Source organism: Mustela putorius, unplaced genomic scaffold (genome assembly GCF_011764305.1).
Source record: "Mustela putorius furo isolate JIRA1106 unplaced genomic scaffold, ASM1176430v1.1 tig00003834_pilon_pilon_pilon, whole genome shotgun sequence".
NCBI classification, from domain to species: Eukaryota; Metazoa; Chordata; class Mammalia; order Carnivora; family Mustelidae; genus Mustela; species Mustela putorius.
The window spans coordinates 90,010,220-90,036,563 of NW_025421987.1; the positions used below are offsets into that span (position 1 = coordinate 90,010,220).

Here is a 26,344-nt window from a genome sequence, read left to right on the forward strand (position 1 = left end):
GCTGAGCTCGTTCATAGAAAGATTATGGTCTATCACATCCCGCTGGGAATATTTTGATTTTGTAAAAGATGAAATGTGTTCACATTTTGATGGAACATTATCAACATTTGAGTCTGTGAACCCTACACTTAGGGTTCAAAATGTTATGCTACCCCAGTATTATAAAAAAATGATCTAATAGTGGCTTTCTGGGCAGTTGTCTAATGACATTTACTTGACAGCACTGATTCCCAAGCCTGATTATTCAGAACTGCCTCATGGGCTGTACCAAATACAGCTGGGACCAGGTCCACACATCTGTTTTTAAGAAGCACCCTGGACAATTCTCAGGGTCACCCAAGTTTTTAAACCACTGGAATAGAGAGCAGATTAAGGAAGCAACAATCTGTTCTTCCCTGTTGACCTGAAAGCTGTCAGTGGGTATAGAATTTAAATACATGATATAAATAATTATACTGCACTTCATACCCAGAGCTCATTTGGTTAATATTTCAGAGAAAAAAATGCACATTATGTCTGATATAAATTTGTAGTGTTACAGAGCGTTGTCATATTCTTGGACACTTGATATTCAAATGATGTTATTGAAAATTTTTGCAAAAAAAACATTCTTACCAGTGACTCAGGGACTTTAAAATAAATATGCCAATAATCACATTATCCTTTATGCACATGCATTTAATGGATACAAAAATAAAAGTAAAAATGGGGCAAATCTAAGGTCATGAATATATTTGCCAAGCTAATTTCTAAAGTTTATATACCAGCATAGCCTGGCTTCTGATTTTCTTCTAATCTTCTTATCTTTTAAATTTTAGGGGAAAAAAAAAATCTAAGCATCCATTTCTAGCTGTCTCAGCCAGTTGTACCTTTCAGGCGGGACAAAGGGACTTGGCCTTCCAAGTGGGGGTGGGGAGTGATACTTTGATAGAGCTCTAAAGTGAATTACATAGAATACTCAGCAGTAGCAAGAGAATTTTAGTGAATCAAACCATACCATGAGAGTGCATTTCATCTTCACTAAATTGTGGTAACCAAGGCCAGATTCTACAATAATGTTCTTCTATGTTTATGTAAATATAGTCTTAAGGCAAAAGGCAATTGGTTTCTCACACTTTAAGATTTATTCTTTCTATCAGGCTTTCTGCTCCTTGGAGAGCATGCTTCTCTGTCTCTCTCTCTCTCTCTGTCTCTCATGAATAAATAAAAAATTTAAAAAAAAAGATTTATTCTTTCTATTTATAATTTATTAACTGTTTACAGAAAAAGATAATGCTTTTGGGTATTAATGAAAACCAGATATAATAAAGTAAAGAAAATATTCAAATAGATAAGCTATTGTATTGATTCATGTCCCAAGAAATAATGATAGAAAGAAGCGGTACTTTTTTTTTTTTTAAGGCTTAAAAAAAATGGGCACTTTTCCCAGAATTTCTATTTCCTGTACATAATATGGATATTTGTTTTTGCAAGGTAACGGGACCAGTGGTTTAAATTGATCATTGACTATGTCCTGAAAAAGCAAGTGGCTGATATTGGCATAAATTTGTGTTTAACCACTGGCATTTCTCTGTGGAGAATAAGTTGAAAATTTTTCAGCTATCCAGCAGTGGATTTTAATTTTTATATTGAGAAAATATAACTATGATTTGAATATTTAGAAATAGGTTTGAGTATTTAGGATTTAGTTAGAAATTACTAACTTTACATAGTCATTCTTAAAACTCCACATCTAGTTTAAATAAAGGGGGGGGGGGGCCTTCCAAAAGCTCTCCCTGAAGTTTTACTTTTCAGTTGCAAAGTGTAAAATAACCTTCTGAAAAGCCTTCTCTAAGTCCTGGTGGTGGGACGTCTGAGGTTTGTTTGGGGAGATTTTGTTTTGTTTTTAGGAGAGAGCACTTTCTTATGAAAGAGACAAGGGAAAGTTTTACCAGTCTCTCTCCTTTTTTTTTTTTTTCCTTTCTTTCTTTTTCTTTTAAAGATTGGTGATAAGGAATTCTAACTACTTAATGAGATGGGAGAGGCCTCACTCCATTGGAGTGGAGGACTCCAGGTGGAAGTTGATGGATTGGACAGGTAAAGAGAAGAGCCCCGCCCCTCATGCCTATAGTTGGGTATATATTAGGGAACCTAAAATTATGTACAGAGAGAGAAAGAGAGAGAGGGACCTGAGTTCTGTTATCTTCTTAGTAGATTCCTGTTGTCAGGGTCTCAGAGGGGGTGGGGGGGTTGGCAAAATCCTGGAGCCAGAAGAGAGGACAGCGGCATTGATCAATCTTACTGCTAACATGTTGTACCTGGAAAACAATGCCCAGACTCAATTTAGTGAGGTAAGGATTTTAGATTTTAGCACTCCATTTAGAGATGTTTTTTCATTTTTATTTTTTAAATAAAAGTTTACATATTTGTGGTTCTTGGTCACCCAATGTAATGCTTTTGCAAATTGTGTGTAGGAATCTCCTTTTCTTGGTTCATGTTTTCTGTGGTGACTGTAAGATTTTTTTTTTTTTCCTTTAAGTAGGAGATGAAATAATAGGAGAAAAGGGAGGAGAAAAATTTCTGGGTGACGTTATATATTTGAAGAAACCCAATATTCAGGAGTTTGTAAAATCACTTTTTGTAAGAACAGACTGAGAGAGCAGCTCACATTCTGCTACATACATGGAAATGACTCCTGTTGGGTATTCACGTACCAGTAAGACAAATTAGTTGGCTGTGTCTTAACTCAGTTAAGTTCTCAGTTCTATCTCCAGACTTCATCCTAAAAGCAAATGAAGCTTTTTCAAAATAATCCAGGTGAGATTTTTTTTTTTTTTTAAACCATCTTCGTTTTGAATTCTATCAATCCAGAGACCCATCTAAATCCTCAGGGGACTTTACTAATGTCCCTATTGTCTGGTGATTGACTTAAGACTTTCACTGTATAATGACAAAGTTATTTGGGGGCGATGCGTTATTAAATATTTATACATGTGTACATGGCAGTGTGTATCATAGCATATAGGATTTTAGGTAAGGAATTGGTTTGCCTCTCTGATCTCTCCTCAAATTTGTCTCAGGGACTTAAATCACTGAGCAAAGGGATACGGAAACAAAACTCCTAAAGAGACTGCAAGGCTTTGAGGAAGTTTCCTAAGGTTGAGGGAGGTCTAACAACAATATTAGTTTACATTCCTCAGAATAGGGCAGCTGTGTTGACACTAATCAGATCGAGGTTGGGGGAGAAGGCGGGTGCGGGTGGTGAGCGTGAGTTCAGTGTTTCGGATGAAAATGCTTGCAGGCGAATGCTTGGAAAAGTAGAGTGGAGTGCTCAAACTGAGCTCCTTAAAAATCAAAACAAAGTGCATGGGACTCAGGTGCACACGGCGAAAGGAAGAGTCCTGCGAAAGGCAACAAAGCCGGACCCGCGCTGTCATATTGACCGCGCTATTGTCTAGACACCTGAACTGTGTAAATAGAGCAGGGGAAATATCGAGTTATCTACAGAAGGAAAAGGAAGTGCCTGTTTTCCTTTAAAACATTTAAGCAGGCATGCTTGTACTTAGTGGACAAACTTGAGTTTCTTGTTCTGCATTAATATGGCAAGTTAGCTTAAAATGTTACCAAACGGTTAAAAAAAAAAAAAAATGGAGGTGACTTTAAAGATGATCTCATTTCTATGTGACCCTATGTTGGTCAGTTTTAATCACTAGCAACATGGTTTATCAATCATATCATACCAGACTTTGTGTTTGTCCATGAGCTATTTCCCACCTATACTTATAAGCAGGCTGGGATCTGACTTCATGCCTAAGTAGGAAGGGGGAGAAAGGAAAGGTGGTTTAGAAATATCGATAAGAAAAGTTGGAAGTTGATGCAAAGTGGAAAATAAGGGTTATTTCTCATGAAGGGAAAACCTGAATAAATGTTTTGCTTAGAAGATAACTGGTAGGAATTCTTGCCTTTTATGGAGGCAGAAGAATCGTGTCGAATGTGAGCGTATAGCGCCCTTACCATGAGAGAAGATACCTTTCCATGGCTTTGTAGTTTTCAGAACTTTACATAAATGTGTATAGTCAGGTGCTCAAATTGTCTGTTTTCTCTTGGCATGCTGCTAATGTGTAGGGGAGGATATCTATGAAAAAATATGGCTGAATTTCTCTACCTTCCTGCATCTTTTTTAGATATTACCATGGTGAATTTTATATCATTCCACTAATGTGTGTTTTATGTGTGATTTTTATAGCTTCATTTTCATCCTGTTGCTTAAGAATGGCTCTCTTTGCTGTATAGAGTCAACGCTTTAATATCTAGTCCTCTGTAAAAGTGCCGTTCTATATCTGGCTATGTAAAATGTCTGGGACTGCATGGCCCGGAGAATCTGGAATTTAATGCAAAAGTTGTTAACGTTTTAGGATTCCTCCTGAGATAATGTTCATTAGGAATCATCATACAGAAATGGTGATCTATTATTACACAAAAGTTGTCAAAAAAAATGGACAGATTAAGAATAAAGAAATATGTAACTCCCTGTGAGAGGAAAAATGACTTTGAAACTATAACCCGATCCCTGACTTCAGATAATTTTTAGTAACTTCTTCGGGTTAACTCAAAAATGATAGAAGAACACTGATCCTTCTCTACTCCCTGTTCCCCACATTTCCAATTCTTTCCCTCTAAGCAGAGCTGGATTTGGGGAAGATGTTAGTGAACAGGAAGAAGTCCGGAAGGGCAGAGAACATGGGCAGAATGTACCAGGCGTGGCTGAAGGAACCCCCCCTTGGGTGACAATGGAGAGAGGCCTCAAGCAGGCACCATTCCAGTGTACCAGGCTTGGAATGACATGGCCTCTGGGACTAGTCTCAGACTTTGAGAGAGGGACTCAAAAGAAGGGAAGTTCTTCACAGATGAAGCTTTAGTTCAACTTTCTTGCCAAAAACTTGGGCTCTGTGTGCATGTGTATCTGTGCTTGCTCATGCATGTGGGAGACACGGTGGAGGTAGACACTCAGAGACTCTCAAATCCTCCTTCGAGGGACATTTAGGACATTTTTATTTAAAACCTCTATCCGGGTTTCTGTGTGATGATGGAAAGGTACTTGGGTTCCTGTATTCTAGAACTAAACAGGCCTTCAAGGCTCATATACTGAGACACCTCATTTTACAAATCAAGGTTAATGACCTCTTTCTGTAGTCAAGAGAGCCCATAGGTGCAGAAGTCAGTCCCGTTTACTTAATGTAACCCTTTTCTCTTTCATATCAAGAGAGATAGGATGCATCCTGGAAAGCATTGTTGTAATCCCCATTATGCCCCCCAAAAGTTTACGTAAAGAACCGATGTGCCAACCTACTGGAGAGCAAGAAGAGTAATTTGAAGGTGGCAGTACAAGATCTTGGAGTTGAGGATCTTGCCGTTTAATTGACGTGTAGGCCTGCATGGTCAAGGGAAACAGTCTTTCCTATCCTGAAAGAAGACATTTTTCCCATGGGACTGATCTTTCTCTTAATAGTTAATAAATGCCTTGTCTCAAGCTTTCCCATGTTGTGCTTCTGCGACGTTTAGCACCATACGTGAAAGCAGAGTAGGGAAGAAGCAGAAACTGCCGATTTAACTTAGCCGTCAGCCAGGCTGTGCACCTCACTCCATGCTACAGTCTCCAACGGAATTGCTTCTTTTACAATTGGTTGCCCTCAAGCCCAGAGGGGACTGGGAGAAAGAGATCTTAGATCTCAGATCACAGATCATACTTTCTTTTGCTACTATTGGAAAAATGGGTGGTGATAATAAATCACTTATCCTTTACCTAGATAAGGAAAAAGCATGTTTGGTTTGTTTTGTTTTTTAGAAGAGCAGTGATCCTCAACGGTGGTATGGAGCGTACACTAAGAAATATGAATGAATGTCTAGTCAGCTATGGCAACCAAAAAATATTGGTTGTTTTTTCATCATCCCACATGCTTCTTCTGAGTGCAAAGTTACTAAAATTTTCTTAGACAAGGAGTGTATATGGAATTTGGATTCTTTATTCTTTGTATTAAGGGAGTATAAGTCTGAGGTTAGGAGATTTTAGATTTATAGGAAGGATATGGGACAAACAGATGAGAAATATGACACCACAGATGTTCCTGAACTTTCTCTGAGGTGCATATGATTACTTTGGGTGAGCCCCGAGCCTGTGGGATAGAGGAGTATAAGTAAAAGTCCTCCCTTCATAGCAGTATTTTGAAAGTAAACTCCCCCCATTGATTAACTTAATTTATTCTTTTAATTAGTTTATGCCAATAAATAAGGAAGAATGAACACAGATACCAAAAGATACCCCTGTGAAAAATAACTTATTTCCATAAAAGTCTTATTTTGAAGATGAAAGTTTTTCAAGGCCAATGAACTCAGAATTTTCTTTTGAATGTATGATGAAAAAAAAAAAAAAGATGACTGATGGAACATTATTTTTCAGTGCCAATTTGCTGGACTGAGTTACCAATGCAGAACATACAGTAGAGCAATGGGTTTGGGTTCTGGAAGAAAACGGATTGAAGTGTCAGGTAGAGCAGTAGATCCAAGAGTGAAGCTATGAATTTAATTCTTAATCCCTTAAGAACACAATTGGGAGACATAAGAAAATAGTAAAATGAAAAAAAAAAGAAAATAGTAAAATGGAGTTTATTAATGTGCTACCTCTCTCAACATTTTATAATTTTTCACTGGTGCCTTTTCATTAAGTTGAAAGTTGTCAATAGTCATGAATACTAGTATCAAATGGGGGAGAAACTTAGGTTAGAGGAATGACTTACTCTTTTCAAATCAGTGTTTACTGAGCATCCGTTATATAAAAGATGGTGCGTAGGACATGAAGTGAGTAAGAAACAGTTGTTACACCAAGAAGTTTACAGTTCATAGAGGAAATGGACACATGCAGTTATAGTCAGGGAAGATCCTCATTGTCACATGAGAAGTGTGAGCAAGACAATATAAAGGATCAAAGAGAAAGAGAGTACCTCAGAACAGGAGGATCAAGAAAGTCTGTCTGTATGAGTAGGAGGTAGCTGCCCTTGGAAGGTCAGGTAGAAGAACTTCTTAAGTCCTTAAAATATGAGAGGGAAAGAGGATTTTGGGTGAAGAAACAGGCATCAGGAGAGCCCCCAGAGTCGGGGTGAATGCTGATATACTCAGCAATGTCAAAGAGTCCAGATGGAATCAAAAGCATGAAAAAATTAGGAAATAAAGTTTGAGGTGTCAGAGTGGCCCATGGAGGGCCATGTGACATTTAATATTGTGGCAGTGATAAACCATAGGAGGGTTTTGAACAGAGTGGTGGTATAATGGGAGCTGTGCTGGGGCACATTTGGGAAGGATAAATGGCTTTCTTTGCTCCAGCCCACCTAGCAGTATAAAAATGCATTCCTCCATGTTGCATATTGGCTATCTGTTTTGCAGGAATATTCACCACTTCTCTGGAACCTTTGGAAGGGTAGCAGCAGATTGTGTCTAAAGTCTTATATAACTTATGTATTCTTTGTGTGTTGTTTTCTTTAATAGCTATGGTCTCCATGGATAAATTGGAAACCATTGGTTTTGGTTTTTCCTAATTTATGCCTGCTATTTGAATGTAATCATGAATAGAACCACTTTCACTTTCAAAAGGGTTCCACTTAGAAGATAAAGTATATGGTTACCCCACAAATAAAGACATCCTTATTTCATTGTTTTTCCCAACCTCCACTCCAAAATGGAAAAGTAGTATAAATTTGGTTGTAAATAGATACAGTAGTTTTGATATCCCACCCCCAAGCCATTTAGATTATTTCCCCCAGGAAAGAAGCATTTCCTTACAACCCAACATTTAGAGAGAGCTCATTAAGTAGTCACAGGGCTAGGCACTGTAAGGAAAGCAGACATGAATAAGTTGCAGCCACTGGTCTGCAGAATTCACAACTGAGAATTCATAACAGAACTCACGTCTGAGAATTCACAACTCTAGGGCACACGGAAGGTATTACAAATAACTGCAGGAGGAAACAGAATGTGGTGGGAGAATCTAAAGACACTCAAAGACAGTGAAATGGGTTCAAACTGTGTATAACGAAGGTAACATGTCACGTCATCTGAGGACCAGATTTTAGCCAAGGTGGGGAAGAAAGGTCATTCTGCGTAGACGAGAAAATTACTAAAGATACAGGGGAAAATTGCACAGGAGCAGATGAAAGAGCATGAAATATTTACTTGGAAATGGAATGTTGATTTAAACACATCTGTATTTAGTATGTACGTTAAAATGGGAAGCTGTTACAGAAACAGCAACAAAATATGGTGGGGATGTCTATCTTACTAAGAACTTGAACCTATGCATATTTTGAGAGCATGGACAATGTTCAGAATTTGAGATTCAAAACTCTGTCTATATGCCATAGGCATGACAAGTGTCATCCTGCAAGGAAGGAGCAAAATTAGCCCAAATGATGGGGCTGGGTGACATTGAGGTTTCCCTGTTCCCTTTCCTTAGACTTCTACAGAGACAGATAAGGTATCTCACCCTTATATAGACTCAGTAATCACATGTTTATGTTATTGAAGCAAAGAACAAAAATCCAGACTGATTTTTTAAATCTAATTATGATTAGCTTTATTAAATAGTCATCTTAAAACCAGGATGAGAAAACTGTTTCTCTGGTCACTGCTCTAAATGCCAAGAGTAATCCTGGAGCTAAATGTGAGAGAATATACCAAGTATGATATTTGTTGAAGATAAGAATTCCAATTGAGAAATAATGGACCAGAACCAAATATGAATGTCCCATTTAAGCAGCAAACACCTGCCCCCCCCCCGCATTAAGCAAAAAAACAACAATCAAGAAATCAAGATTTTGATATCTCAAGTGAAAAAAATCTTTGCCATAAATTTTTCAATTTATTTTGTACAAGGATACACATCTGCATTTAAGACTTGAATGGAGATAGGGAGGGAAGACCTGTCTCCCCCCATATTAATATCCTTCCCTTCCATACCCTCCTCCATTACTTCCGTCTCACCCAGGAAGAAAATGTGAGCAATGAAGGAGATAATAGAGGGGTAGGTAAGGAAGGGTAGGTTCTTGGGGGAGGTAATTCAGTGACTTGATTTAAATGTCAAGAGGCAGGCAGGAAAAATTGGCCTTTCTGTTAAATAGGGGGAAGTCCAAGCTTGTATCTCATTCCTGTCTCCTCCTTACAAACCTAACCCTCCACTAACATCAAGTGGATTTTGAAAATTTCCAACATTGAAAAGGGATTGTCCTGCTTTCGACGTTGTGCAGACATTCGGGAAAACAGTGACGTTCCAGAAACTACCACATTGCTTGCAACCTCCTTTGCAAAACTAAGTAGTTAAATGAAATGCCTGTAAAGTCTTTTTGGAAACAGTACTTTGTATTTTCCCATCTGACTTGGTCTGATAATATAGCACACCTATCCTATTTCTGAAAAATAATTCTTGGGAAGTTCTCATTTCTAAATTTATTTCTTATTTGATAATGACTAAGTCGATACACCCTGCCTAAGTTTGTTTTCCAAAGACAAAGTAAAATCAGGCTGTCGTGTAGAAGGCAAGACGGCTTCACCAGGCAGTATTTACCTGTCAGTTTAATTCAGTAACTGGTGCTAAGGTAAAGCACACGTTGGTTCTAGGTGAGGGAATATCTGGCAACAATAAAACATTTTTGGAATGTTAGTGGATGCAGGAAGAGTGTAAATTGATATCTCATGCAAACCTGTGATCCGGGGGCACCTGGGTGGCTCAGTGGGTTAAAGCCTCTGCCTTCCTGCTCAGGTCATGATTTCAGGGTCCTGGGATCGAGCTCCGCATTGGGCGCTCTGCTTAGCAGGGAGCCTGCTTTCTCCTCTCTCTCTGCCTGCTTTAGCTCTTGGTCAAATAAATAAATAAAATATATTAAAAAAAAAAAAACAAAACAAAAACAAGAAACAAAAACAAAAAGAGAACCTGTGATCTGAGTTGCATCTTGTCTGTGTTTCTTCAATGGTTTAAAAAAAAAAAAAGATTTCCTATAAAAGCTGAAAGAGGGAATTTTGAGTCAAGCTGTGGTGTGTTGCCAGAGGCGGAAATTTATGAAACACTCTCGTCAGCTCTTCTGGAAACACTACAAAAGAAATAGTTCTACTTTCTTATTGGTGCTAAAGCCACTAATAGGTGCAGTTTAGTATAATACCCTGATGAGAATTACCACCCCCAAACTCTGCCTTGGAAAGAACTTGCCTTGGAAAGAACTCTGTACAGGCGTTTTCTTTTTCCTTTCAAGCCTGCGCAAAAACACCCAAAGGGGCCGTTTCCAATCTAGGCAGTGAGCTTTCTCAAGTTTATTCTTTCTCAGATCACAGAGACAATGGAGAATATGCCCTGTTTACTCAAATCAGTCTGGATTAGTGTCACTCCATTGATGAAATCAGAATTAAAAGGAAAACCATTACCCTCTCAACGGGCAACATCAGATGTTTTGGGAATGGCTTGAGTACTTTTAAATAGACTGTTTGAGACTGTCACCAGACGAAGCTTGAGGACTCCACAAACAGACACAGAGAGAAATGGTGACACTGGGTGAAGTCCAAAGCCCATAATAAGCCTTAGGGTGGGAAATGATTTTAATAAGTCAGTCCCAAAGTGCTTGAAAGGCTGAAAATCACAACAGTAAGTTTCCAGAGAAGGGACTTTTCCTGGCTTCTTTCTATCCTTCAATGCCAACCCTCCAGATATTTATCTTCAGGTCAAATTGTTTCCAGTTTTTAAGGCCCTGTGGGAGACTACTTCACTCTTAAAAAATGTCTCCGTTCTCCCCACCAACACACACACACACACCTTCAGAATAACCCCTCCTTCTTCTGAACTCTTTTGCACTTCTTGCTTTATCCCTCATTTTTCTCCCAGTGGATTAGATCCCTTTTCCCTAGTTCTAGGCTGAAGACCCTTGGTGGGCGGGGGGTGTGTGGTATTTATCTCTGCATCCTCTCCAGGACTACCAAATGGTGTCCCTGGAGGTGATGAAGTCATGTGTCTGTTGCTGTTCCATGAAGGGGCATCTTCAGATAAAAGCATGGCATATTGTATGTACTTTTACAGAAATGACTCTTTGTATCTGACCTGTGCAAAAAGCAAAGTGATTGTGTATATTGTACAAGCCTTGTCTCTGCCTGTATGTGGAGAATGGCATGGTTTTCCTTGACATCTTATAAGTCTTTCTCAGTCTCTCTCTCCTTTTTTTTTTTTTTAATGAGCCTTGATATTTATTTCCATTATACTTCAAGTGGCAAGAAAGTTTTTAAAGGACAGGGAAGTTTCCTGAGTAAGAGCTGACTGGTACTCTAACAGAGGTAAACAGTGTAAAGTGTATGCTGCTTTCATTTAATTGATTACCAAGGAGACAGAGAATGTGTTTGATTAAAAACAAAACAAAACAAAAAAACCCACCCAGATTAGACTTTTTATCTGGCTTTGCAGTCACTTCTTAAAAGCATCTATTTGCTTCCACACTGATTCATTTTGTCCTCTGCATGTCTCTTGATCATCACCAGAGACTTGGGTGGTTTGCTCTGGGTGGATAAGTCTGAAGATTTGCAAACACTTACCTATTTCATTTTCTATGGTGTTACTATTATTAAAGGATGTCTGAGAAATCTTTAAGTCATTTTGGTCTTAAACATGGTGTCCTAGTTTTTTGTTTGTTTTTTCGTGTTCAAGTCAGACACCAAGGAGCTGTTGTAATTATTAAACTGATTGATTGTTACTTTCATAATGGGATAAATAGAGTGAAATGAATAGATGGCTGTCTGAAATTTTCAAAGTAAGACATATCTTCTGCATAGCTGGAAACTTCAGTTTGGTTTTGCAGTGAAAAGTGACAGCTTAAAGGAACACTCCAATGTTACATAAGTCACCATGTCTAATTACAAAGCATAGTAAATCACTGAAAACTTTAATCTCAGATACAATGGAAAATGTAGCAATCAGCAAAGAACTTGACAAGCAAAAGCAAATTAGAATTCATGAAACAGTGTTTCTCATTTGAATACATATAGAATAGTAAAAGTAGTATGCTCCTTGTTTCATGCTTTACTTTTCTATTTGCAAATCAAGGCTGGTGTTTCAACCTCTGTGTGTGTATTATAAAGTCTGTGAAATGAAGTCATGAATTTAGACCATTTGCAAGAAATGGTTTGTAAGTCTGATAAAGTGCAATCTGAGTTCTTCAAAACATACATTGTAAGCCCTTAATTAAGACATTATTCTAAACTGACTTCTAACTAACTGGGTAGAAAATCATGGAAATTAGAGAGGGAGGGACAAATTTTGTGGCCTATCCACCAGAAACTAACGTCTCCCTCTACACTTGTTTCTGAGTAGTTTCTTTAAAAAAAAAAAAAAAAAAAAATCTGCATTTGGCCACAAATACCATCCCTAGGAAGTGAATAATTATATGACCACAAAGATTTGGATTCTTACTACTAACCTAGATGCATTAGAAACAAACTCTAGGCCATTAGGTAAAAAATACTGCCTTGGCACAAAAACGTGTATGTGTTTGTTTTAAGGAAGTAGAAGCTCATTAATAAACTTCCTAGCTAGGTGTGAGCTACCAAGTATTACTCATTGCCTTGTGAGTGACAAGACTGGCTATTCTGCTACTAGTTCCCATAAAAGCTGAAGCTAAAAGCACAGTTCTCACCTACCAAAACAAAGCAAAGCACAGAGTAAAGGTCAGAGAGATTATTTGGGGATGCACCCTAACTTTCATTTGGCAATAGTATGGATAGACATCAATTGGACTTGAAGGCAGACTTCCTTCAGCTTGAGAATCAACACTTAGTTGTGTTAGAATAAAAATAGATATCTTCTGAAAATGATTTTCATTTTGAAGTGATTTTTTAAGGATTTTATTTATTTATTTGACAGACAGAAATTACAAGTAGGCAGAGAGGCAGGGGGTGTGGGGAAGCAGGCTCCCTGCTGAGCAGAGAGCCTGATGCTGGGCTCAATCCCAGGACCCTGAGATCATGACCTGAACAGAAGGCAGAGGCTTTAACCCACTGAGCCACCCAGGTGCCCCATATTTTGAAATGATTTGCACTTATTCTTTCAATAAATATTTCCCAAGCAGCTACTTTGCCTTAGACTCTGTTCCAGACATGAGACTCAGTACTAATTAAACCAGAAAGAATCTCTCATAGGTCTATGGTCATGCAGAAAAGACCAATATTTAAAAATATATATTTGTACAGATAATTCATGTCAGTTATAATTATGTGATGCCAAGGGAAACTTTGAGCAGTATCACTGTGTGAAACAAAGGAGAACACCCACCCACCTGGGCAGAGGACTCCTCCTGGAGGATGACATTGAGCTAACCTTTACAAGGGGAGCTAGGATTCAGGCTGCCTTTGTGAATGCTGTGCACCAAAGGAGCCTGCCTTCGAAAACTGGAAGAGTGCCTATTTACTGGTTCTTTAGTGAGTAAAAAAGAGAGTTTCAAATAGTGTGGCACTGACCACTTTAAAGATTTGGGATTTTTATTCTAAGAAAGTAGGGACCTGCTCAAGGGCTTCAAGCTTCAGAGGGACATGATCTCATCTGCACTGAGTTTCCGGTGGCAGTTCCAAGAAGCTGGGTCTCTCATCTTTGCAATTACAGTTATTATAAGAATGGTTAGTTTTATAACCTGTCTTTAATATGGAAAACTGGTTGTTGAGTTTTTTTTTTTTAAGATATATGTCATTTTTAGCTGAAAATTGAAGGCAGAAATATGAGTGACTCAAATTTGCATGCAGTCAGAATGGAAGATACTGTAAGAACGCAGGTTCTTGAGCCAGATTGACTGGTTTTTCTTTTGGGCTCTGTCACTTACTACCTTGGGCAAGTTCCTTAATCTTGAAGAGCTTCAGTTTCCTCATCTATAAAATATGTATAAAACATGGGATAATAATGCCACCTAGCTCATGAGGATTAAATGAATAAGTGGAACCTGAAGACTAGGAAAGACACAGTGAAGGACTCAAAAAGATTACTCGTCGTAGCAGAAATAGTGGTAGTAGTAGTAGTAATAATACCTAATGATGTTTTATAGAGATAGGATGAGATATGGATGTTTCATATGTTTCTGATTTTCTTTTTTTTTTTTTATCTTGATGGTCACTATTGTAATTGCTGTGTCTTCAGTTTCAGGTCATGGTAAACAAAGCTGTCTCCTGTGATTCAGGGTTCATTGCATTCAGTTGCCCCATCGATTTAAGTCCTAATTTCTGACATGATCTAGATAGATATATTATATCATATATATAATATAAGACGTGTGTGTGTAAAATATGGTCTGACATATATATATTTATACATACACACACATATACATATGTGTGTATACACACACACACACACACACACATATATATATATATTATTGTTAAGTATTTTAATCTCACTTTAAAAACCAATGAGACATTTATTGATGAACCTCTAAAGTCACCATGGTATATTCTCCATAAGGGTGGGTTAATCTTCACTGAAAATTTTCATTACTGTGTACTATCTTCTTTTCGCATTACTATTTCTGCTAAATAAAGCTATTGAAAGAGTGGTTGTTAACAAATTGAAAATGTCCTCAGGGGCACCTGGGTGGCTTAGTGGGTTAAAACCTCTGCCTTTGGCTCAGGTCATGGTCTCAGGGTCCTGGAATCAAGCCCCGCATCAGGCTCTCTGCTCAGCAGGGAGCCTGCTTCCCCCTCTCTCTCTGCCTGCCTCTCTGCCTGCTTGTGATCTCTGTCTGTCAAATAAATAAATAAAATATTTGAAAAAATGTCCTCAAACGTATTTTTGTTCTAACTTTGAAAAAAATTGAAATGGCATATTTTCCCTTCATATTTGTATCTAGAATTATTGAATATTAAAATTACACCTTTCTGCTTTCTGCTCAGCCCATGCACTTCCTTGGAAGCACCGTGATGGTGACCAAAGCTTCTCGCAGAAAGTAGATGCTCATGATTATGATTTTGTTCGTATGTCATTACTAAAAGGGAGTACTGACTGTCATCAGAACGTAAAGTTTAGTTTTCCCTAGCTGAGCTCTACACAGTGTAAAGTAGGTCTATTTTAGTTTTCAACCCATTTCCTTTCTTCAATTTTCAAATGCTGTGGTCTAGTATTTGTGGACATTGTTGCCCACCTGATCAGCCCTTTTTGTATTTGTTCGTCTCACCTGCGGTTGTCTGGCATTAGTTGGGGCTTCTCAGGAGCTCTTTCCCAAGTTACGGGTTCTCAGACCTCTGAGGAATCTCAGCACTTTGTGTCAGAACATAAAACCTTCTAGTAAACTCTCTGCCGGCTGTCAGAAGTCCTATGTGCTTAGGTGCTTTATTCTTACATGTTATTTATGGTTATTAAGGTAGGAGTGTATTTTACCTCCAAATGTCCACTTTGGGGGATCATTTGGAAGATAAAAGAAGGGAAATACTTTACAATTAACAAAATCTGGTCTGGAGAAAAATGTGATGCTGAATAAATTCTTAAGGTTGAAAGATGGTACTTAAACTTGACTTTATAACACAAGTATCTTCTTGGCTCACAAATGGAGCACTTTACCTCAGTTGTGTGCAGTTCTAGCATAAAACAAGCCATCATTCCTTCAGGTGAGGCAGGTGATAGAAAACTAAAACATGACAAGTATTTTTCCCTAAGGCAGTGCTTGTTGAAAAGTCACTCTTCTGCCGATATTTGGGGGATGAAAATGCAGTACTGTCTGCTAGAGCATATTCAAATGAATGCTTTGTCAGTCCAGGGTCATGAGGAAAATTATTTTCTTTTCCCAGGAGGGGCTTTAGAATGTTCTTGAAAGCTCCTTCAAGAAGCCTGAGGTGAGAGGTTCTCCCAGCTGAGGAAAGCATGTCCATGCTGCCTGAATCATTTTCGATTTCTAGGTTTGGTCTGGCTAATCTGTATACGTAAAAAACAGATTAGCAGATTATCTCTCTTGTCTCTCTCTCTTTCTCTCTCTCTCTTTTTTTTAAGTAACCTCATGGCACTTTAAATAGCTTTTTGGATGAGTGTGGTCATCTACCAGAATGTTAGATTGGATGAACTTTTAATATTTGATCATCAGAATCAATCTCCTTATAGAAAACAAAGGTCCAGGCAGTACATGTACCTTATACAAGGTTTTTCAGTACATTAGTGACAGTCCTGGGGCTCAGACTCCACATCATCCAGTCTAAGTTCAGAGTTCTTTTGCCATGTGAGGATCCATTCAGGAATGTAAGTGCCGAAGAATATTTAATTTCCCAGTTTTGTCTCAGAGTGAATCAGAGAGATTAATCTCAGAGAGATTATAAATATAATTTCTTCCAAATAAAATTTAGGTAAGTGATTGTTTCCTGTGACAAGAGGACATTGAAATGGAAGCAAATAAGTTTCGATTCTGTATCTTGCAGCCAGCAAGAACCTCTCCTTCCCCTGATTTGGCTCTCATTTTTTTATTAATTTCTTGCCATAGACTGTTGGCCTTCGTTGCCATGTTTTCATCATTTAGCTATTACAAATAGTAATCTCTGGTAAGTAGAACTTACACAATATCTTTTATACAGATGAATTGGAGGACAAAGATTTACAGAAACACAAATGATGTCTAAGTCCTTCTTTCCGTTGTACTGGTCAAATGCCTTGATGGGGGTCCTTTCTGAGGTTAAATTCTTTTATAAGAAAGTCATTGCGCTGTCAACGTGAAAGGTGAACCCAGGTATTCAATACTGAGTTTTGTTTACAGTAATATATACTGACACATTATTTCTGAGAAGAGGAGAAGAAAATTTAGGTTCACGTTATATGCAGATTTTAAGATCACTTATCAGTGTAATCCAGGAAGGAGAAATAGATGTAGCTAAAAGGGTTTTATTTAGAGGACACTCCAACAGCAGTGACCACTCAAGAAAAAAATGCAGTCTTCCATATTTTAATTCTATGCATCCAAACTGAAGAAATAAATGAGAGCCTGTAGATGGCTATGAGAATAGCAAAGCCCTTAAGCAAAGGGCTTAAGAGAGGAGAAAAACAGGAAAATGCTCTTCTCTATATTTGGGACTAGTTCTTACCTACACTTACTCTTTCCTAATGGTGAAAGCAAGCAGTTTGAGACTCAGCCCCTGGGTGTCCCTACACTTCTCATAACAGCTCCACGTTTCAGAACGCCCCCAGAATGTTCTGTGAGTACCTGGAGTAGAAGTCTCAGGGAGCAATTTGTGTGTTTCATCCTTTCTGTGGTCAGATCAGCTAGTCTGTGATGAACCTGGATATATTCCAGTTACAGAAGTTGGTAAAAAACCTAGGGTCCAAGTGGTGAATCTTCTATTTCAAACCTATTTGATAGGAAATGAAGCACCTGTTTGAATTCAGAAGAAATCAGTTGTTTTACTTTATCAGGTAAATTGTATTCATTTTGCCATTCAGGTTTTGTGGAAAGATGACTGTCTCTTCTTTCAGACAGGATGGGGTAGATCTATAACATTTTTCATTCATTCATTCATTCATTCATTCACTCATTGAGTATCTGTAGGGTATGCTAAGTTTTTTTTTCAAGATCAAGGTAACTTGTGGTTAGAAAGGGACAATCTACTTTTATTTTTGTTTTGTTTTCTTTCAAATTCTAATAGTTTTTCTTACATAAAAAATATATGGGACATAGGCAATGCCAGAGAATTCTTCTGAGGGCAGTTTTTTGGACTGACATTGAAGTGTCAGGTTTTAACTTCTGCGGCTCTTCTACTGGTCTTTGTAAATAGGCATTACATTAGCATCCCAGCAAAACAGAAGTTTCTCCCCTCTGTGCTTATGGGATTATAATAAAGAAGAGGCACAGACATTGCTCCCTTTCCCCCACTATGTTCACTTTGGTGGAACATAGGGATGGTGGAACATGAGGGATGAATATTATCCTCATTGACATGGTTCAGAGCTAGCTTCATCCATAAATACAAAAGAGAACAGTAACAAGGGGCCCTGTATTTGTTTCATGCTCTGCTATCACCTGTTTGAACCATAAACTAGGACGGAGAGGCCCTGCGTTTTCATTTTGCAAAGGGTCACACAAATGATTTTGCTGGTCCTGTCTGCACTGCTCATGTTCCTTTTGGCTCCGCTGATCTGCCTTCAGCCTCCAATCCTCCTCTGTCAACATGTCCCTTCTCCCGTCAAATAAGAAATTGTTGTTGTTCAATGAATGCTTTTTAAATTAACTTCAAAAGTACTGCTTCCTATGGCAGGTTTATGACACTGATTTTTAACAAAGCTCTGCAAAGTATCCAAGTAGATTTCCAATCATGCAATTCTTAACTTTGGTGGGTTGTTGTTGTTTGTTCTAGCTAAATTAAAGAGTAATAGTGTTGGTTTTAGGGTTTTAATTTTTTAGAAGACAATTGAGTACACTACTTGACTTACTTATGGTTCCTTAAAGTAAAATTAGGAAAGTTTGAATTGAAATGTGTTTTCCCATTTTTATCTTGGATAGTAAGCCGCTCTTTGTCTACATCTGAAAATTCCAGCTTTATGATGCATAAGTTGACGCATTAGCATTGGAACCACATTCTGTTATTAAGTAAAATATTTCCCCTGAATTGTATAGAATTAAAAATGCTGCCCTTTAAAAGCTTAGCCATCAGCACCTACAGTGCTCTTCATGCCTGGGAATACAGTCTCTTGTTTCTTTAGTACCACCCAATACCTTCAGTCCTCCTGCTATTCCAGGGGTCTCCTTTGTGCCTCTGGGGTAAATGCATTCTCCATGTCTTTTAAGTCCTTCGAGAAGCACTGAGTGTTTGCTCACTGGCTTTTAACGCTGGTCCCAAAACGTTTCTCTTTACATATATTGAAAAAAAAAAATCAAAGGACGAAGTTTCTTTGTTCTCATCCAAGCCCACAATTAGCCCAAGTTCCATTCTCTGTAGCTGGAAGGAGGAGGAAAGGGGTGACTCCACAGGCATTTTACTGCCTGTGAGAAAGTGCTCAGCCGGTTCCTTTGTCCTTTTTGTCAGGGCCGGCTGCTTCCCTAATTGTACCGCTGTAGGGAAGCACGTGCCTCCAGGAGCATTATCTGATTCCTTCAGGACCTTCAGGAGTGCTTTGCATGCTGACCCTTAACTTGAACACAAATAATATCTTTTCAATCCCATTCCTAGGCTGCTGCTGCAGGCCTGCGTACCTCCTGAGGAGCTGAATTCAGGGGCGGGGGGCAGGGGTGTGGACACTCACCAGCGCCTCAGGTTTTATTCTCTCCACTGACTCACCTGCAGTTTTGCCTCACCTGTCAGGAGGGGAAGCTGAAGCTGGAGGACAGGAAGGAATGGGAGCTGGAGAAGTCAGAGGGGAGAGAAGGCAAGACAAACAGCTGCTCTTGTCAGCATGGGGAGAAGTGTAAAGAGATTAATAGTGATTTAAAGAGCAAATGGGGACGTGGCATCCGGCCGTGGAATGCGAATGTATAAATGTACTGGAATGGACATGCGGCCTTTAGCATTTAGACAGATGCTCTCTGGACTGAATGGAATGGCCGAATTCGTACTTTCTCCCCCCCCCCCCCCGTGTGAAAAACCTAAATTTTAGTTAAATAATCCAGTTTAATGACAATTTTCGTCCAGCTTCTCTTTCTCTGTGAGTCTGTTCTTCCCCGCAGTTTTACTTGGTCAAGGACTCTCAGTTATCCTTCAACGGAAGAGCCAGAGTCCTCCTTTCCTTTATAAAATATGTACCAAAGAGACTACTTTTCTCTCCTGTTTTTGCTTTGTTTTCCCCTTCACGAACTTGAAGAAAGAACGAGATCAATATGAGTCAGAAGTTTTCACACACAAAAAACTATACCATCCGGTGCTTGCCCCTTCTGAAATGTGCCCGTTTTGACTCTAGTTTAGGAAGGACTTGAATTGTCTCAGGTGTGATGGTGCTGGGCAGGGCCTGGACTCAGAGTCAGAAGATTTGGTTTCAGAATTCCCACTCTGTGCTTACTAGCTGATGCTTGAGAAGATCTCTCCCACTCTATGATAGTAATGCATTTTTTTCCCACTCTGTGCTTACTAGCTGATGCTTGAGAAGATCTCTCCCACTCTATGATAGTAATGCATTTTTTTCCCAGATTAAATGACAAGTCAATTCCTTCTTTCCATGTACATCCTATCAAGTGCCTCCTATTGCGTGCCTGTTGGCCCAGAAGACCTACAAGTATCTGGGAGAGGAGCTATATGAACTAATGTACTTCTAAATTATATCAAATATAGAATGTTAATCATAACTAGATGATGTTCCTCTTACACATGTTCTACTCTGGCAAAGAAGAAATGGCTACAAAGAAAACGAAAGAACAGATAAAAAATTAGGTTATGCTTGGATGATATACTAGCATGTTTTCTTTAAAAATATCTAGGTGGCTCTCCCTAACCTTACTACCCATGCTTCTCCAGTCTTGCTGAACTAAGTCCTCAGGGCCCGGGGCAGAGGGCAGTGGGGGGTGGCATTCCTGGTACCCTGGGACAGAATTTAGACAATAAGATTACAGGGAAGTTTGGAGGACCTCTGATTTTGCCCCATATACAACAACTCTATGCTTAAGTCCTCTTTAAAACATTTCTACCCAGTGTTCTTTCTTATTCTGAATACTATGGCGGGAGGGGATAAAAAAGAAATAGTAGGTGGTTTTTATTTATTTTAAAGAACTTCTCTATAACTACTGAGCTCTGGACATTTTTGTCCAGTTTGTTAATGAGCACATATTCTACTTTTTTTTTTTTTAAAATATAGTTGACACACAATGTTACATTAGTTTCAGGTGTATAATGTGATTTCAAGTCTATACCCTATGCTCTCCTCACTACACACACAGTCACTGTCTGTCACTAGACAGTACTACCACAAAATCATTGCGTATATTCTACTATCTGTTTCTCTTCAGGAGACCACAGTCTCCAAAAGCTGCACGTGAAGCTTTGTGATCTCTGTGGGTCATTACAAAACACACGCAGGCCTTAGACTTCCCTTGCTCTTTCTGTGTATCACAAATTAGTCATTTTACCCGGAATGTGAAGTTTCATTTCTGAATGTGAATTTCAATTTCTGTAGAATGCAGGCAGCAAATGATGCCTTCTCAGAGCAATGATCTGCCACCAACATAGCTAACACTGGGGTCTCTGGGTGTCCTGCAGCCACAGTACACGAACCTGGGGCTCCTGAACAGCATGGACCAGCAGATCCAGAACGGCTCCTCGTCCACCAGCCCCTACAACACAGACCACGCGCAGAACAGCGTCACGGCGCCGTCGCCCTACGCGCAGCCCAGCTCCACCTTCGACGCCCTCTCTCCATCCCCCGCCATCCCCTCCAACACCGACTACCCGGGTCCGCACAGCTTCGACGTGTCTTTCCAGCAGTCCAGCACCGCCAAGTCGGCCACCTGGACGGTAAGAGCCCCGGGTCCCTGTGTGCCCTTCAACTTGACCCCTGAATCCGAGGGGCGGGGGGTGGTCTTCACTACCCCTCCCAGCGGCTTCTCCTCTGTCAAAGCTTACAGATCCATTTTGAATGGTGGAATGTTTTCCACTGTCCTCCATGGACATTTTATTTTTAAATATTTAACACAGAACCTGAGAGAGAAAAAGTGCCATTGAATGGGAAAAACCCCAATCTTGGAACCAAAGCCCTATGTTCTGGCAATTTCAGCAGATCTGTTCTCCCCTGCTTTGTGCAGTTGGGGTGGGGGGGAGTCCTCTACCTGAAAGTTTTTGGAAAACTATAAAGCATTATTCTAACAAAAAGTATCATGGGCATAGGATACAGGCTTGCATTTCTAAGAGTTTAGCATAGTTACTATCTCATTACTTTGAAGAAGTAAATGTCATATTAATGTGTGGTTAAAAAAATTAAATTGCAAACATGGAGTGATAGGAAATTAAAATCTCATTTATTATAGAATGGCTAAATTCATTTATACTTGTAGGTTTTATAGCACAAATTGTAACTTATTGATACTTATATATTTGCTATCTTTAGAATTTTTTTCCTCAAAGAAAGCTCTAAAATTTCAATTAGTCCAAAGAGATTCTGGTTAAAAATGGGGGAAAAATGAACTTTGCATATATAACTTTTCCAAGAGTACATGGAAATATTTTCAAAAATTAAAAAGGTACAAGAATGTTTATTCTATTTCAAAGTTTGTTTTCTAATGTATTATAAATAAAGTTCACATATGAGGGAGGAGACTTACAAGACTGGTTTTAACTACTTGAACAAAGGATGCCCAACACCAAAGTGGCAAAATGGTACACATGTTTTTCAAACAACTTACTCTTTGCATGGATTATAGAAGTGCTTCCAGATACTATCATCTTACTGATAAATAGCTTTAGAATTATTTTAGCAGATCTTCCCACCCCCGTTGGCAAATAGATTTCTCTGGAAAGTGTTTTACTTTTTATGTTACAGAGTCTAGTTCACTGTAGCTTTAATCCAGCTCTACATCGTTTATAAAACAATCTGCATTTACGCACTACATCCCAACGTAGTTTCACATGTGTGCCCTCATTCTGTCTTCGCTTCTTTGTGAGCTAGGTAGGACAAGTTTTATAATTCCCATTTTCCTAGTGAGGAAAGCTAAGAATGTGGAGTTGAAGTGACATCCCTGAAGGGACAGAGGCTTCTGTGCTGTTGGACCTATTTCGGATTCTCCCTTCCCGCACTAGATTGTGTTCTTTTTCTACCCTTCCACATCAGGATGTTCAAAAGGGATCAAAATTTTTATTTTGGGGCTTTTCTTTCATGGTTTGAGAAGCGGTTCTGTCATGGTTCATACTTCAAACATAAAGTCTAAGTAAAAGCTTAAAATCTGATCTTCCTCCCATGTGTTATTTACCAATTATGTCCCAGTCTTGAGGGTCTTTTGTAATAATCCTGGAGACAGACACTAAAGGTGAGTAAACGTAGAGTCCCTAGACCTTAAGTAAATATTGGTTGATCAGTCTCAGTAGTAGCATGCTGAAGATCTGCTAGAAGCGCCATTTTATAAATGGCTCATGGTGCGCTTTAGCATAGGGATGACCCACTGGGTGTTCACGGTCCCTGATCTTCCAGGCCAACACTTTCTTGTTTGCACACCGGGGCCAAGCTCCACTGTGTTAGGAATAAGCACACCTGAAGGGCTAATGGGCACAATGAGGCCACTAGATGATGGAGCATTTTCCCTCTAACATGGTTTAAGGATCATAGTGGTGGAGCGTGCTGCAGGTGGAACATGACATTGGTCTCATCAGCTCCTCATACAGAAATACAGAAATCTTAACGTTCTTAAGGTTTCTTCCAGTTTGAACATGATTCTGAACCATCCAAGCCCTTTCCTCAGAGAACTAAATTGTGTCATAGAAAAAAGCCTGGAGAGCTATACCTAAGTGGTAGATTAAGAAAGAGAGAAAATGTCTTCTTGAGTATACTTAGGTTTCCTGACATGGGACAACAGTGAGATCAGTATTCTGAATGACAGGGTAGTCACTGCTATTTATGGGAAGAGCCACTGTTTGGAAATCAGAAAACCTTAATTCTAGATATGATCATCTTTGTGAGTTTTTAGCTGAGTCACTTCATCTTTCTCAAGTTCAGTCAGTACTTCTGATGAGGATAACGATGAGTCTGGTGATACCTACTTTCTTTTCTTACGGTGAGGTTGAAGTAATTAGCAGCATAGAGGTGCTTGGGACATGTGGGTGACTCAGTCAGTTAAGCAGCCTTCTGTTCAAGTCATAACCCAGGTTCTTGAGATCCAGCCCCACAACAGGCTCCCCAGCCTGCTTCTTCCTCTGCTTGCCACTCCCCCTTGTGCTCTCTCTATGTCAAATAAAAATAAAATATTAAACTAGGACATTTTCAGAAGGACTTAGGTTCTCATTAGAAACTTTGCCTACCATTAAAGAACAGCCTTACTTAAGCTGCTTTGCCTTTCTTGGGCTTCTCTTCAGCTGTCTACTATCTACTCTATTGATTTTATAGAACGGGGTGACCTAATTAGATGTCCCTTCTCTCCTGCCAGTGTATCAGATGGTGTTCAGAGCTTCATTTATTTATTTATTTTTAAAAAGATTTTATTTATTTATTTGTCAGAGAGAGAGAGAGAGAGAGAACACAAGCAGGCAGAGGCAGAGAGAGAAGCAGGCTCCCCGCTGAGCAAGGAGCCCGATGTGGGACTCAATCCCAGGACCCTGGGATCACGACCCAAGCCGAAGGCAGTGGCTTAACCAACTGAGCCACCCAGGCATCCCCAGAGTTTTAGTAAGTCCTTTCTTGTTCACCCTCACTTTTATTTTAGTCAGAGGGATATTTCTCCTAAATTTAGGGCCCTCAAACCCTTATCTGTGTAGCTACTGAGATCACCTAAAACAGCCAAGCAGCAGTATCTAACTCTCTGAGCCAATCTGTATGCACTTCCACTTAGACATAGACCTTACATTTGTTTTAAATTATTTTTATTAACATATAATGTATTATTTGCCCCAGGGGTACAGGTCTTTGAATCATTAGGCTTACACATTTCACAGCTCACCTCGCATTTTTAAAAATTATCATCTCACTTGTTTATTTTGACTGAGCCTCACAACGAGGGCTGTCAGCCCCACTTTTATAAATGAGGAAGCTTAGAGGAGTGAAGGTGACAAGGCTGATGACCAGTCGAGGAGGGAGAGGAACCCAGGACCTCCCATTCCCAGCTCACGTCTCTCTGCCGTCCTGTCTAGACAGCTTCTCCTGGAAATGAATAGAAGAAACCATGGAGGGATATCCAGGCCCTGTGTGGTACGGAGCTGAGACTGAGCTGATGGAGGGCTTTTTAAATGTCATATTACACAACACCTATTTCTTTGGCATCTGTGCATGTTAAAGCCACTTTTCAAAATAAAATACTATCATTTAAAACTGCCCACAAACTAGAAGTAGCAGAAGCAGCTGTCAGGAGGAGGAACCACACTTTCTGCATCGTCTCCTGGTAATTTTTTAATAAAAACCTTTTTAGTACCATTTTATCACTTGTCATCATCCTCTCGTGTTTTCTCTTTTCATTCTGGTTTTACTCAGAATTACTGCCAAAATATAATGAATATATTTAAAGCATATATGCATATTTGCTTTCTCTCTTTTTTTAAACAACGAATGTGATTGTATTTCCAGTTCCATAAAAGCAAGGTATTTATTTTAAACTTTTTCCGATGAAATAAAATGAAGTGTGATAACATTTTTCCATATTCCATATCTCACAGACATGTACACATACGTTCAAACCCAAACCCACACTGAACTTAGGACTTCGCTTCAGACTCCTTTCTTCTTTCTAGAGTCTAATTGCTGCTGCTCAGGAAGGCCTCCCCTTTAACATCCTGAGGTGCCAGTCTAGGATCATGGCAAAGAATCAGGAGCCATCAGAAGGTTGACAGAATGGTATTTTAGAAATGGCAAGAGGGACACCTGGGTGGCTCAGTTGGTAGGGTGTCTGCCTTCAGCTTGGGTGTTGAGGTCCTGGGATTGAGCCCCACACTGGGCTCCCTGCTCAGTGAGGAGTCTCCTCCCTCTTCCTCTGCCACTCCTCCTGCTCATGCTCTCCCTTTCAAATAAATAAGTGAAATCTTAAAAAAAAAAAAAAAAAATGGGGCACCTGGGTGGCTCAGTGAGTTAAAGCCTCTGCCTTCGGCTCAGGTCATGATCTCAGGGTCCTGGAATCAAGCCCCACATCAGGCTTTCTGCTCGGTGGGGAGCCTGCTTCCCCCCACCCTTGCCTGCCTCTCTGCCTATTTGTGATCTCTGTCAAATAAATAAATGAAATCTTAAAAAAAAAAAAAAGAAAGAGAGAGAGAAAGAAAGAAAGAAAGAAAGAAAGAAAGAAAGAGAAAGAAAGAGGAAACAAAAAAGACAAATGGCAAGAAACTTAGGTGTGGATTTTGATTCTGAAATTTGCTCACAGCCTATGGGACCTGTCCAAATAGGATGTTAATGCTTATTCCTTATTATGAGGATTGCATGACCTGTGTAATACTAGTTTCTCATAGGAATAGAAATGTTTGCCGAATCTGAATTTTGATCCCTTTGTTTCATGAGTTTATTACAGTTTTGTGAGGGTTCAGTTGTACAACCAGCAATAATTTGAAAGAATGCAAAGCAAAAAGTTTCTGCCTTTTTTTTCCCCCCTTAGTGCTTTGGTGCTATTCGCATGCCCCAAGGAACTGTGATACTATCCACTATCCAAATATATGAATTAGATGATGTAGAATGATAACAGGTCGTCCCATATGCAGACTCCCACAGGACGGCTCTGCTGTTTTCCTATGCCTGCCC

General features: G+C 39.3%; 1 protein-coding gene across 6 annotated transcripts in view; it reads left to right on the plus strand.

Annotated features, from left to right (window-relative positions):
• The window catches only part of TP63 (tumor protein p63), a 223,116-nt gene that overhangs the window by 120,270 nt on the left and 76,502 nt on the right, over positions 1–26,344 (plus strand). For 4 of the 6 annotated variants that reach the window (XM_004745254.3, XM_045088723.1, XM_004745249.3 and 1 more), the window contains exon 4: positions 21,187–21,441. In XM_004745254.3, the coding sequence (XP_004745311.3) occupies positions 21,187–21,441 (255 nt within the window). Of the gene's footprint in view, positions 1–2,160; positions 2,331–2,533; positions 2,797–21,186; positions 21,442–26,344 lie in introns of those variants that run through there. The other 2 variants (XM_004745252.3, XM_045088724.1) reach the window with 2 other exon arrangements.